The sequence below is a fragment of the Bos indicus x Bos taurus genome, unplaced genomic scaffold (genome assembly GCF_003369695.1).
Source record: "Bos indicus x Bos taurus breed Angus x Brahman F1 hybrid unplaced genomic scaffold, Bos_hybrid_MaternalHap_v2.0 tig00003462_arrow_arrow_obj, whole genome shotgun sequence".
In the NCBI taxonomy this organism is placed as follows: domain Eukaryota; kingdom Metazoa; phylum Chordata; class Mammalia; order Artiodactyla; family Bovidae; genus Bos; species Bos indicus x Bos taurus.
Genome location: NW_020867672.1, coordinates 1 through 12,632, shown reverse-complemented (window position 1 = coordinate 12,632; position 12,632 = coordinate 1). Strand labels below are relative to the sequence as shown.

Sequence of the window (12,632 nt, the reverse complement as noted above, 5' to 3'; positions counted from 1 at the left end):
TCAGGCCCTAGTCCAGGATCAGGACCTCCCCCAGCATCAGGCCTCAGTCCAGCATCAGGGCCTCCCCCAGAATCAGACCCTAGTCCAGCATCAGATGTTCCTGCCCCAGCATCAGGGCCCTCCTCCAGCATCAGGTCCTCCCCCAGCATCAGGCCCATAGTCCAGCATCAGGCCCTCCTCCAGCATCAGGCCCATAGTCCAGCATCAGGCCCTCCTCCAGCATCAGGGCCTCCCCCAGCATCAGGCACATAGTCCAGCATCAGGCCCTCCTCCAGCATCAGGTCCTCCCCCAGCCTCAGGGCCCTCCTCCAGCATCAGGTCCTCCCCCAGCATCAGGCCCATAGTCCAGCATCAGGCCCTCCTCCAGCATCAGGGCCTCCCCCAGCATCAGGCCCTCCTCTAGCATCAGGCCCATAGTCCAGCATCAGGGCCCTCCTCCAGCATCAGGCCCTCCTCCAGCATCAGGCCCTAGTCCAGCATCAGGCCCTCCCCCAGCGTCAGGCGTGGCAGCCCCACTTGTCTGACACTCCTGAGCACACTTAGGCAGCCCCAGAGCAGCAGGACAATAGCTCTTGCAGGAGGTGCATCTTTAGCAATCACCTGCGGAGCAGCAGTAGCAGCTGGGGTCTGTTTCAGGCCAAGGAGAGGCAAAGAAGAGGCACTTGTGCCGAGGCAGCGGTGGGTGTGGGCACGTTTCAAAGCTCTGCTTCCTCCCCGAGGGGGCTTTGCTCTCCAGCTCTCTCACGTGGTCACTCGAGGACCCCAGGGCTGTGTCCTTCCAGATTCACGGTCTCCTTAATATCTCAAGCCCAAGTCCTGAGTTGCATCCCAGTCCGGTGTGGCAGAGGGCTGGGAACACACAAGCTCAAGGGCTGAAAGGATCCCAGGGGAACAGTCGGGCCCCAGTGGGTGGCAGAGCAGGGGATGAGGGTGGCCGCCCACAGAGGGCCCCGCAGCAGCACTGGAAGGAGAGCAGGGGTGCCTTAGCTCACTCGGGGACGTTGCCCGGCCTCAGCGCCCAGATGTTACTGCCAGCAGCTCTGGGGATGCAGAAAGCCCGGTGAGTGACACCACTCCACTCGGGCCGTGTGAGTGGGCACTGCCTACCATGGACTAAGTTTTCATTCCGGTTCCAACTGTCCCTCCAAGGGCTCCTCTTCCGAATGGCACATTTTCTTGATGTGGGTGAACGCATCCCTGCTTGTTTCTGTCAGCACTGTTGTCGGTCATCGTGTGTTTTCCTCTTTACAATCTGTGCTTGCTGCTCTTCCAGTTTAACTTAGGAGCAGCCCTTATTTTCTGCATTTCCTAGTTGTCAGCGTTCACTGGGGCTTTCCAGGTGGTTCTAGCGGTAAAGATCTTGCCTGCCACTGCAAAAGATAACGAGAGATGTGGGTTTGATCCCCCTGGAGGAGGGCATGGCAACCCACTCCAGTCTTCTTGCCTGGAGAATCCCATGGACAGAGGAGCTAGTGGGCTACAGTCCCTGGGGTCACGGAGAGTCAGACACGACTGAAGCAGTTCAGCACACACTCAGGTTTTAGTTCAGTCGCTCAGTTGTGTCCGACTCTTTGCCACTCCGCGGACTGCGGCACTCCAGGCTTTCCTGTAATTCACTATCTCCTGGAGTTTGCTCAAACTCATGTCCATCGAATCAGCGATGCCATAGAACCATCTCATTCTTGTTGCATCCACCAGAGAGGTGGCTGGGGCTCGGCAAAGTGCATGGTCCCACTGCATGGGTGTGAACCTGCCCTCACCACTCCCTAACCGCATGACCATCACTGTCTCCTCCTCTGTAAATCGGGAGGTGGCAGCACCTGTTTGGTAAGGGGCACACACAGCATCTGGTATATAATCAATGCACCATCCATCTCAGCGTTATATTCATTAATAATAAGGATAGCATTTAATAATCTGCTCCTTTTTCTCTCTTCTCACTTAACTGTACTCCAGACCATATCTGTTTTACTTACCCTTATAAATCCCACACCCAGCACAAACAAGACACTCAACAAATCTCTGGCTGAAGAGGCAGGAACATATCCTGTCCTTAAGGAGATGAAGCCGAGTGAGATGGGGGCCTGATGATAACACTGTGTGATGAGGAGACGCCAGGAGGACCTGTGTGGCTGTGGGATGGAGTAGGGGGCATGGGCAGAACCCGTGATGAGCTCCTGGGGATGGGGAAAGTGGCAGGAAGGAGAGGTGCTGTTCCTTGTGGGGTGTCCACAGATTTTACCTCACCCTTCACTGATGAGCACTTAGGCCATTTCCAAACACTTGTCACTGTTCTGGAGGAAACAATCATTGCCCAGCTCCTACTCATTCGTAGAGTATGTTTCTAGCACTGCAGTATAAACATCTGCAATATTCGTTCCATGCTCTGTTCATCCACCCATCTGGCCAGCCATCTGTTCATCCATCCATCCACTCACTAATCCATCCATCCTTTAACTCTTAATTCCTCCATCCATCCACACATCCGTTCATCAACTGATCCGATCATCTCGGACCCTAAAGAAGACAGATGCCTCCTCTGCTCCTCCCAGGAGGACACCCAGCGTGAGTGACAGGGGCCTCATGGGGACAGCGGGAGAGACACAGAAGGGACATGCATGCAGACCCTCCTCCCTCTGAACGGTGAAGCACCCACCTGGTCCTAGCACCTCCTTGCCGGGGTGTCCAGGCCGGCCCTTCTCCTTCTTGCCAAACAAACGGCCGATGGAGGACTTGATGCCCTTCTTCTTTGGGGCTTTCTGCAGCAAGTCCTGGCTGCTGCTGCTGCTGCTGCTGGGGTTGCCCCCGGGGCCGTCCTGAGAGCCTGTCGAGCTTTGGGGAGAGAAAACAACCTTTAACCGGCACCCTTGTGCAAACACACACCCCTCCACAAGACCTACTGATAGAACTGGCCACCCAGCAACACCCTCGCCTCAACCTCGCAGCAGACAGTGGAGTCTCCTTCACCAACCACACTCCACACGAGCAATGCAGGCTTCCGGCCACAAACAATGGCCCCGGGAAGCTGAGATTCTCTGCCTGGAGCTCTCCCCTGAGGAGGGCTTCACTCCAGACGAGCTGGTGCAGAGGGCTCTCCAACCCTCCCTCAGGGTCGCTGCTCGGCAGGTGACGACCCTCCCAGAGAAGGCGAGCTCCCCTGCTCTGGGCAGTTCCCCCCGCTTCCCGCAGGGTGACCGTCCCCGGCCCTGGCAGGAGAGTGACGGTCACCGTGCAGGGCTGCTGGTCAGGTGACCACATGTGCCCTCCATCGAGTGCTGCCTGGCTCACAACGGGAGCTCAGCAGGTGGGGGTCTGAATGAGGACAGGGTCAGTCACAGGAGGTGACAGACAGTCTCCTGAGAGGAGACCCCTGAGAAAAAGGGAGGGACCCTCAAGAGCAAATCCAAGAGGCACGGAGCCGTAACCATCAGGAATGCACCCAGGCCGGGCAGAGCTCTAGCAAGAGCAGGAAGAAATCTCCCACAGGAGTCAATACGTAGAGATGGATGTTTTCTAAAATCACTGAGGTCACTGAGCTCTTCTACCCCAGCACCTGAAGTTCACCACTAAACACAGGCACCGAATCCAGTGGGATTCCTTTACAATCATCCCTGCAACTCTTTGAAGACAAGAGGCGCAGGGCTCCTGAGACTGACGACGAGGCGCGCAGGCCCCTTACTTGTGGGCGTCCCTGATGTCCTCGTAGCTGGCTCTGTGCGGTGACCCCCTGTCCAGCCGGTCTAGCCGAAGGAACCGCAGCAAGGCGGGGGTCGAGGCTTCACATTTGATGGCGGTCTTGTCATCTTGTACCTCTTCCGGTAAAGGTGGCAGCTGAGGGAGTGAGGTAAGTGTGAAATTGGCTAACAATAGACTGTGTCGAAAAAGGCAATCACACAGGCTTTACATTATAACCAGAAACTTATTGGAAAACATAGTAGCGATGCTATCCGCCAAGTACAAAAAAATGTGTTGTTCTAGCTTAATGCCGTCCTAAAGGACTGTCTTGTTCAAGAGAAGCGGGGCCGTGGGGCAGCGAGAACACCCTACTGAGTGCACAGATCCTGGCCTGGAGCCTCCCTGCAGCCAGGCTCCACTCTCCCTTGAATCCAGCGACCAGATGGCCCTGCCAGGCAGGACAGCGGAGCCACGCCAGCACTGTGAACCCTGCATGGCATGAACTGCCCTGATGAAAGGACTGTGTTCATCGCCAGATGCTGCTCAGGAGCACCACTAGCAACAGTAAGAAACCTCTCAGCAAAGCCGTCCAGACCTTTCTGTTTGAAGGAGAAAAGGAAACAGCTTGTACCACCACCCAAGATCATGTTTAGTGATGATGCAGGTTACTGAACCCATGACAACAAGTGAAGTATAGAAAAGGTACCTAACCCCTGCATGCGAACACCACGTGTCTGGCTTGTCTTTCTCAGAAACATACAGACTGGGGGCTACACACTGAAGTGCTTACACGCAGTTTGAGTGTAATTTGCTCACTGTGGTTTACATAAAGTAAACTGCTGCTGCTAAGTCACTTCAGTCCTGTCCGACTCTGTGGGACCCCATAGACGGCAGCCCACCAGGCTCCCCCGTCCCTGGGATTCTCCAGGCAAGAACATTGGAGTGGGTTGCCATTTCCTTCTCCAATGCATGAAAGTGAAAAGTGAAAGTGAAGTCGCTCAGTCGTGTCCGGCTCGTAGCGACCCCATGGACTGCAGCCTACCAGGCTCCTCCGTCCTAGGTCTTCACTAAGAACTGATTTGTTTCAACCTAGAGGGGTGGGATGGGGAGGGAGACGGGAGGGAGGGTCAAAAGGGAAGGGATGTATGTGTACCTATGGATGGTTCATGTTGAGGTTTGACAGAAAAGAACAAAGTTCTGTAAAGCAATTATCCTTCAATTAAAAAATAAACTAATTAAAAAAAAATGATCTCGCCTGGACTCCCAGCTTTTCCGCTGGTCCTGGGTCTGAAGACAGGAAAGACAGTGGTGGCAACAGTGTGGGAAACAGATTAACCCCTTCGGGGTCCAGACAGGTCTCCTTTATACATTTGCTACTGGGTGTGCGAGCCTGGGCACGGTGTCCAGCCTCTCTAAGCCTTAGTGTCCATGTCTGCTGAATGGGGATAACAGCAGCCTGGACCTCACCTGGGTGTCTGTGGGATTAGATGACAGACTCGGAAAGCATTTGACATGGTGCCTGGCGCACAGAGTCTCCTGCACACTGCTACCCACCATCATTAAATTGGCTTCCTCCAAATCTAACATCTATGGCTCTGAGTCAGTCATTTGTTTTAAAAAAACTCTAAGCGGAGATTCCATGGTAGTCCAGACATTAGGACTTGGCACTTTCACTGCCGGGACACCGGTCTGATCCCTGGTTGGGGAACTAAGATCCCATAAGCTGTGCAGCATGGCCAAAAAAATAAGTAAAGAAAATTTTAAAAATAATAAATAATACTATGTCTACTATAAATAAGCATGAGATGATTAGAAGGCAAACAAGTGGGATATAGGCAAACTGTTACAATCGTCCCAACGAGTGACCTATTTCCGACAGAACCATCAACATATTTTAAGTGGTGGGTGAGTTTCATTACTTCCATTAAAATGTCAGTTCTTCACCAGTACATAACCACACAGTGTTCATTCACATAAAATGATAAGGACTCTCTAATACTTCACAGAGAAACAAAGGCATGCTAAATTACTAAATAGTTTACCTTTCAACAATGCTTCCTTAAATCACTAGGCTGATAGATGCATGCAAAGAAAGGAAGAGAAACCAGATGTATTGTGACTTTGAAGCTAAAACTTCAAGAATTGGCATAGACAAACACAGTATAGCCAAAATGATGGCAAACATAGAAGTGAGATGAAGATTTAGACAACGTGTAACTAGGAACAGAACATTTTTTTTGACCACAGAAGTGAAATAAGCTATTCAAGATTTACTAGAGAAACACTATAAATTATTACTCAGGAAGATACAGTTCTATTACAACATCATGATTTATTAAAGCACAGCATTCTCTACAATAAAGGGCCTTAACAGTTGTCTATTCTCAGCCAAACGTCTCTATAAGTTAGTTTTTCTCTTAATAAAAAAGATGTTATACTTTTTTTTTTTTTAGATGTTATACTTTAAAATAGTGATTTAACTGATGAGGAAGTTACCATAATACCTATTTTAACACTGAACAAATCTAACCACCTATTGGATATTAATGTAAAATGCTTACCTAGAATTTGATGTAAAATTTCTCAAAATAAATTTATTAAAGTAGGTTCCCTGTGAAAATATGTAAGAATGGAAGCTAGCATAATAGCAGGTGCAGTCTTTACATTTTATTCACCATAGAAGATAGTTTTTTAAAGAGTCTAGTAGAAACATTAACTGTGCAAAAGCTGATGAGATTTATAGTCTTAAATACAAGCACCAAAATAGAAAGGATATTGTGTCAAAAGTCCATTAATTCTACACTTAAGGAGATCATTTCTATAGATAAGGATAATCTCATTTCTGAATTACACATGATATGTAGTTGAGGATCCATCTACATTATGCTTGTAAATGCATAGTGATAGGCTAATTCAAACTTACTGCTCTGGGGGGAAAACACCATTTAATGAGACATGAAGACAAAGCACAAACCCGACTAAGTGCACCCACAACACTGCTATGACCAGAGCAGGTGGGAGGACGGGGAAGGGGAGATGGATGGGTAAACTACAGCCTGGGGGGCGAGGGGACCAGTGGTGGGAAGCCGGGATCTGGATTGACAACCACTAAGCAGACAACAGGATGAGCCAGGAAATCAAAACCAATGATGAAAGCAGACACACCGTCAGAGAACTCCAACAACAGGACAAAATATACAGAACTGTTCTTTTACAAATACTCGGAAGGAAATCAAGCATGAAACCACAGAGAAATCGTCAAAGAATTTTAAATATCAACTAATTAGCCAAAGATGCAAATTAGAAAAACAGTGTCTTCAAAGACCACAAAATGGACTAGTTACCACTTCACATGCCGCTAAAATGATTCACAGTTAATTTAATTATATGCTGACTAACAATGCAGCTAACATGAAATGGGTGGTAACAACAAAAAAAGGGATAATACAAGTGCAGTGACAAAGCAGAGTGCTGTAAACATGATTTCATGGGGTAAACAGCAACGCACTCACAAAACCTAAGCTAAACATGGAAGAAAGCTGGAACACGTGCTTTAGAGCTGCACACTCTGTCATCAAAAGCCCTAGGTCGTCATCCAGTTTTCAGACTCAGAAGAGTGAAGAAGCCCGACCTCTTCCCTGGGGCCCTGGGGCACCGGGCTTTTAACCTGGTTTCACACGCAGAGCTGGCCTGAGCGCGCGGCCAGGCCCATCAGCAAGCAGACCAGTGTAGATTCTTGGTTTGGTTCCCGCCGCATGCCCTGCGCCCTGCAGCCAGGCATCCCCAGTGGGAAATGTGCCGCCGGGTTTCCACGTGCAGTGAGAGCTGCCTACGGTTACTCTCACAAAGCGGTCTGCTCCCTGAGAACAGCAACTTCCTGCAGCTGCTGTGTCCAGCACAGGCCAGGCCCAGCGTTACAGAGGCAGGCTCTGGCTGAGTTCATGATGACGTGCTAAGCCGGTGGTCCAAATATCAAGACTAATTTGTCGCTGTGCGATTATGGAATGATTTCGCTCAGTTGTGTCCGACTCTTTGCGACCCCATGGACAGTGGCCTACCAGGGTCCCCGGTCCATGGGATTTTCCAGGCAAGAATACTGGAGTGGGCTGCCATTTCCTTCTCCAGGGTATCTTCCCAACCCAGGGATCGAACCCGGGTCTCCTGCATTGCAGACAGATGTTTTACCGTCTGAGCCACTAGGGAAGCCCGATGAAAGACTAGGCAGTTTTAAAAATCTTAGACCTCTGAGCGTAGCAAATGTACCTGACTTTCTTCTGGGTAAAAAGAGAAAAAACAAACAAACAAAAGAAAAGTAGTGTGCTCGGGGAGGGACGCGGCAGGGAGGAGGCCGACACATACCAGAGTCATGATGCCCAGCTTGTCTACCTTCCGCGCCGGGCTGTGCCGCCTCCTTCGGGGCTTGGAGCACCCTCTGCTGGGCGGGCAGGAGCCGGCATGCGAGGAGGTGGCATTCAGGTTGAGGGAGTTCAAGGATTTAAAACGACGAAGGTTGCTTGAGCTCCCCGTGCCCACCCTGTTCTCAATCCCCTCCGCCCGCTGCTCCGTGTTCTCCTTCTTTTCTTGGATCAACCTAAAATAGAAGAAAATCATCACCTGCCTTTGTCAGCAGAGGAATGTGTCTGGACAACAAATTTGGGCTTGCATTCTGTGTCACGATTAGCAAATTCCACGAACAGTTGCTCAATTAACATCTCAGCAAAAAGGTTCAACTTTCCCTCTTTGGAATAGTCTCAAACTTAGAATAATTTATCATTGAGTCTTACAAAGTGGCCCCTGATCATTCACGTTTGATTTGACTTATTTACTGTACCATTCTGATGGGGTCTGGGTGGCGACTCTCTCCATGTAAGGAGATACCTGAAGTTGACAACCTTTACCTTCCCTGCTCTCAGGGCAGAGATGCACGTCAGTGCCTCAAGTCTTTTCCATTGGGAATCAGGAACTCTGTATAACCAAAACAGCGATTCATGAGCAAGCTAGAGTTTCTAAACACGAGTCTCCAGACCAGATGAAGTGCTGAGGTGATCTTTTAATTTTTTTTTTAAGGTTGTATATGTACAAACGCATCACTTGGAGTTTTCCACCAGCTTTGTGTGAGTTTCTGGATTCATGTCAATGTGCTGCATTAACCTAGAATTCAGTTACTGCTCTTCTCCCCTAATGTGTCGTGGATGATTTTATATACAGGTTAAATACATGATTATGCAAATATAATGCTTTTCAAATTAAAATACAAGATCCTTACAGGTAGTAAACTCTCCAGTTTCACTTCTACTTATACATCTTGAAAGTTTTTCAGTGTTGACAAGTTGATGGACAGAATTTACCATTTACATCAAGTCAACTTGTTGCATAAGGAAAAATCACTTTTACCTGACAACTTGCTGTAAAAATAAAAATATTAATATATAACCATTCCAAATTTCCTATGGGGATGCAAAAGACAGTCTTTCTGAGCTTGTCTGTGCTCAAACACGGCCCATAAAGCAGTCTGTCTCGGCGTCAAAAGTGCAGGTAGCACATCTGTGTTTGCTGGTTGTGGCGTTCACCCCTGCCTTTTGCCCGAGCCCCCTGCACTCGACCGGCAGGAACGGGCACCTCGGCCAGGGCTGACGGGACGAGAACAATCTGAGCAGCAGCTCTGCCAGGCCCTGTGCAGGGCCACCGGCCTGCGGCCACTCTGAACGTGGACTCGGGACAGGAGGCACAGGTGCGCGGGTGTGGCACCAGGCAGGCCTCGGGGCCCCCAGCCACCCGGCTGCACCCAGACCCAAGGCCCCCTGCTCACCACGAGGCGGGCCTTTGGGTTCTATCCTGTTTTGTAAACTGTTAGAACTGCCAAGACTGTGTCTAAAGAAAACATTTTATATATACTGATGAGATGAGAAAAACTCAAACACATGTCCTGAGAGTGACATACAGGAACATACCACTATCTTACAACAAGCCAATCTTCACAATGTATTAAGTTAAAAAGGAAATGCAGATCTGAGTGGGAATTTGCCAACCCCAGAACCCCAGCTTTTCTGTTCCAGGTGGCTTTTCACCAGAACGTGGGAGGCTCCGAGGGACACATGAGGACGAACCCTCAGTGCCAGAGGGTGCACGGGCCGCAGGGGACACCACCTCGGCACCTCACCCACCTTGGGGCCCAGAGCTGAGGGGGGGACACCCCACAACGACCCCCCACAGAGTGCTGACACCACCCGATGGACAGAATGCCCTGGCTGACTGAGCTCTATAATCAAGGGCAATCTCAGAACGGAAACTTCTTGAAGCAGACCTGAAGTCAGTTTTCTTACTATGGAACACTCAGACTTCTCTAAGCAGAAGACAGCTCTTCAGAGAAACTGAGTTTCTGGGGAGTTGGGCTCAGGCGCACCCACCGGATCTCTTCGTTGATCTTGTCCAGCTGCTCCTGAATCATCACGGCCAGAGTCTCGGCATCGGCCTGCCCGCTGGGCGACAGCAGAGCGGCCGAGCTGAAGAGGGTGACCCTGTCGCCCTCGCCATCAGACGTGCCCTCGTCACTCTCGAACGCTTGGGCCACGTTGGCTAGCACACTGGCTTGCCGCCCGTGCTCCCGGTCCTGATCCTTCAGGGGCTGCACCTGGGCACGAGAGGACCACGTCTCGTCAGCGACATTCTGGGCAGCTCAAGTCTGTCAGGAACTGAACACAATTTACATGGAAGCCCTGACTTTGGACAAATGGGCCATGCTTATGAGACACTGCCATCTCTTAAGCGAGCAGAACTGAAGAAACGGGCAGGAGGAGAATCCAGTTCCTAGATGGCCCGGTGACACTCAGGTCTTAGTGTGGACGGAAGGCAATCCTATGAGGTTATTCAACAAGGGTGGGCTGATGGAGTCAGAGACAAAAACCGAAAATTAAAAAAATACATCCATGCTTCCGTCAGCCAGGCTGAAGGAAAATTAGAAAAAAATCCTTCAGCTCCGCAGCCGCTGGGTCCCCCTCAGCGTCATCACTGGTACTAGTTCACCAGGAAGTGCCGTCCTCGCGGGTTCCCAGCCCTCCGTTTCCCAGGCTGGTCTGAACACGCACAGACAGGAGCGAGCAGGGGCAGCCAGGGGACGGGAGGGCCAGCCCCTCTGCGGCTCTCCTCTCGGGGCACAGGCCCTTGGGCTGTTCTGGGGATGGCCCCTCACACCGCGAGGGCGGCTCTGTCATCTGAGATGCACGGGAGAGTGCCTGCTGGGCCCCGTGCCGCCCTCCCACTCTCACACCTCACACCCTTCTCTCCACAAGTCTCCCCCCACAGCCCCACTCTCACCCAGGTCCTGCCTTGATTTCCCAGACATGACCTCAAAGCAACCGAGGGGCAGCCTCGAGGTGCTGGCCTGCCAGCTCCCTATCCCCCGTGGCCAGTACCCTCGCCCTCTGTCTTTGTCACGACCCCTCCCCAGGGCTCGGCCACCCCTTTTTGAGCCCACGGAAATAAAACCTGTCACAGCTTCCCCAGTAAGGCATCGGCATTCCAATATTTTTAAAGCAAAACAAAACTTGACTTTGAATTGGCTTAGTCATAAACAGCATCCCAATCTCAGCAGCCTCTGAGTAGCAGTTCTGAAAGTAAGGAAGTGCATCCCTGATTGGGAGAACTTGACCTCTCTGCCTAAGCAGGGAGGGAGCCTCACTGCAGGTCTCATGATGGGAGTCAGAACCACAGCCCCCTGGGAGCCCGCGTGTGAGGCTCTGCAGTCAGCCCCAAGAACACAGGGATGGTGGGGACAGTACTGACACTTGAGGCTGGACCTGGGATCCCCACTCCATTTCCTGAATGGTCTGTATCGCCGTGTGGCCAACCCTTCTGGGAAACCTCTCTCAGGACTCTCTGATGCGAGCCCCCACCATCGCCCATTCCTGACGGGCCTTCTGTCACAACGGAACTACGGTTCTCCTCCTGCATAGGAGCAGCCATTCTACACACACACACCATGTCTGGACCAGCAGTCGGGCATGTGGGTCTCCAGCGACACGTCCGAGGCAAACACCTCCACACCTGGGCACCAATGAGCCTCGGGCTGGCATCCTGGGTTTGTCTGAGGGGCACTCGTAAGGTCCAACTGTATCCCGAGCAGCTCCCCGGCCTGGCTGTTCAGAGCAACAAGCAGCCTCTTTGAACGTGGGGACCCCCTGGCCCCAGCCTACGGGCGACCACATCTGGCCCCGCTCCTGAGGTTGGGTGCCTGGATCAGCAGACAGGCTACACACACACACTCGATGGCAGAGACGGGAGCGGCGGCCCCCCCCCAAGCCGCATCTCTGGCCCAGACGCGGCCTCCCCATCAGCACACGCACCCACAGCAGCTCCTTGTTCTTCTCCAGTTGGGCCTCCATCTGGCGCAGCCTCTCCTTGATGTTACGGTGTCTCTCTTCCACCTGTCGGCCAAGAACAGCGTCAGCTCCTCTCGCAACGACCCTGTCCTGACGCAAGCGGGCTATGCTCTGTGCAGACCACTGGCCCCGGGTTCGCGGGGGGCACGCCCGCACGCCTGCTCAAGCAGCCAGCGCGGCTTCGCGTGTGACACTGGGTGACGGAGGGTGCTGGTGACCGGCTCGTGAGAGGAGACGTGCTCGCCCCCGCCCCGGGCCCCACACCCGCAGCCGCTGCACCCCCTCCTCAGACTGCCTGTGGTGAGCCAGCGTGGGCAGGGCAGTGGCAAGCACGGGACGCACAAGACACACGTTCTACCTTCCTAAGCTGGGAGGTAAAGTTCAACAGTTTAGCCTCCTTAGTGACAGAGCTTCCGGAAGACCAAAGTTCAGACTACAAGGCCGACCCAGGACAGACAGCAGAGATGTCAGGGGAGAGAAGAAACCAACCCTTGAGAGGAAGATCACAGGCAGAAGGGTGCCCCCTGGCGGCTGTTAGTGACCCTGCTCTGGTTGGGTTTGCGAGCACCCGACACCACC

General features: G+C 52.0%; 1 protein-coding gene across 1 annotated transcript; it reads right to left on the bottom strand.

Moving 5' to 3' along the window:
* Positions 1-321: 321 nt before the first annotated feature.
* LOC113889022 (liprin-alpha-1-like) lies at positions 322-12,211 on the bottom strand (the record flags this gene model as incomplete). Its single annotated transcript, XM_027535910.1, has 6 exons — positions 322-1,370; positions 2,657-2,832; positions 3,680-3,831; positions 8,035-8,266; positions 10,083-10,306; positions 12,018-12,211. Coding segments are annotated over 6 exons (1,040 nt in total), but the record flags the coding sequence as incomplete, so codon positions are not given.
* Positions 12,212-12,632: the final 421 nt, after the last annotated feature.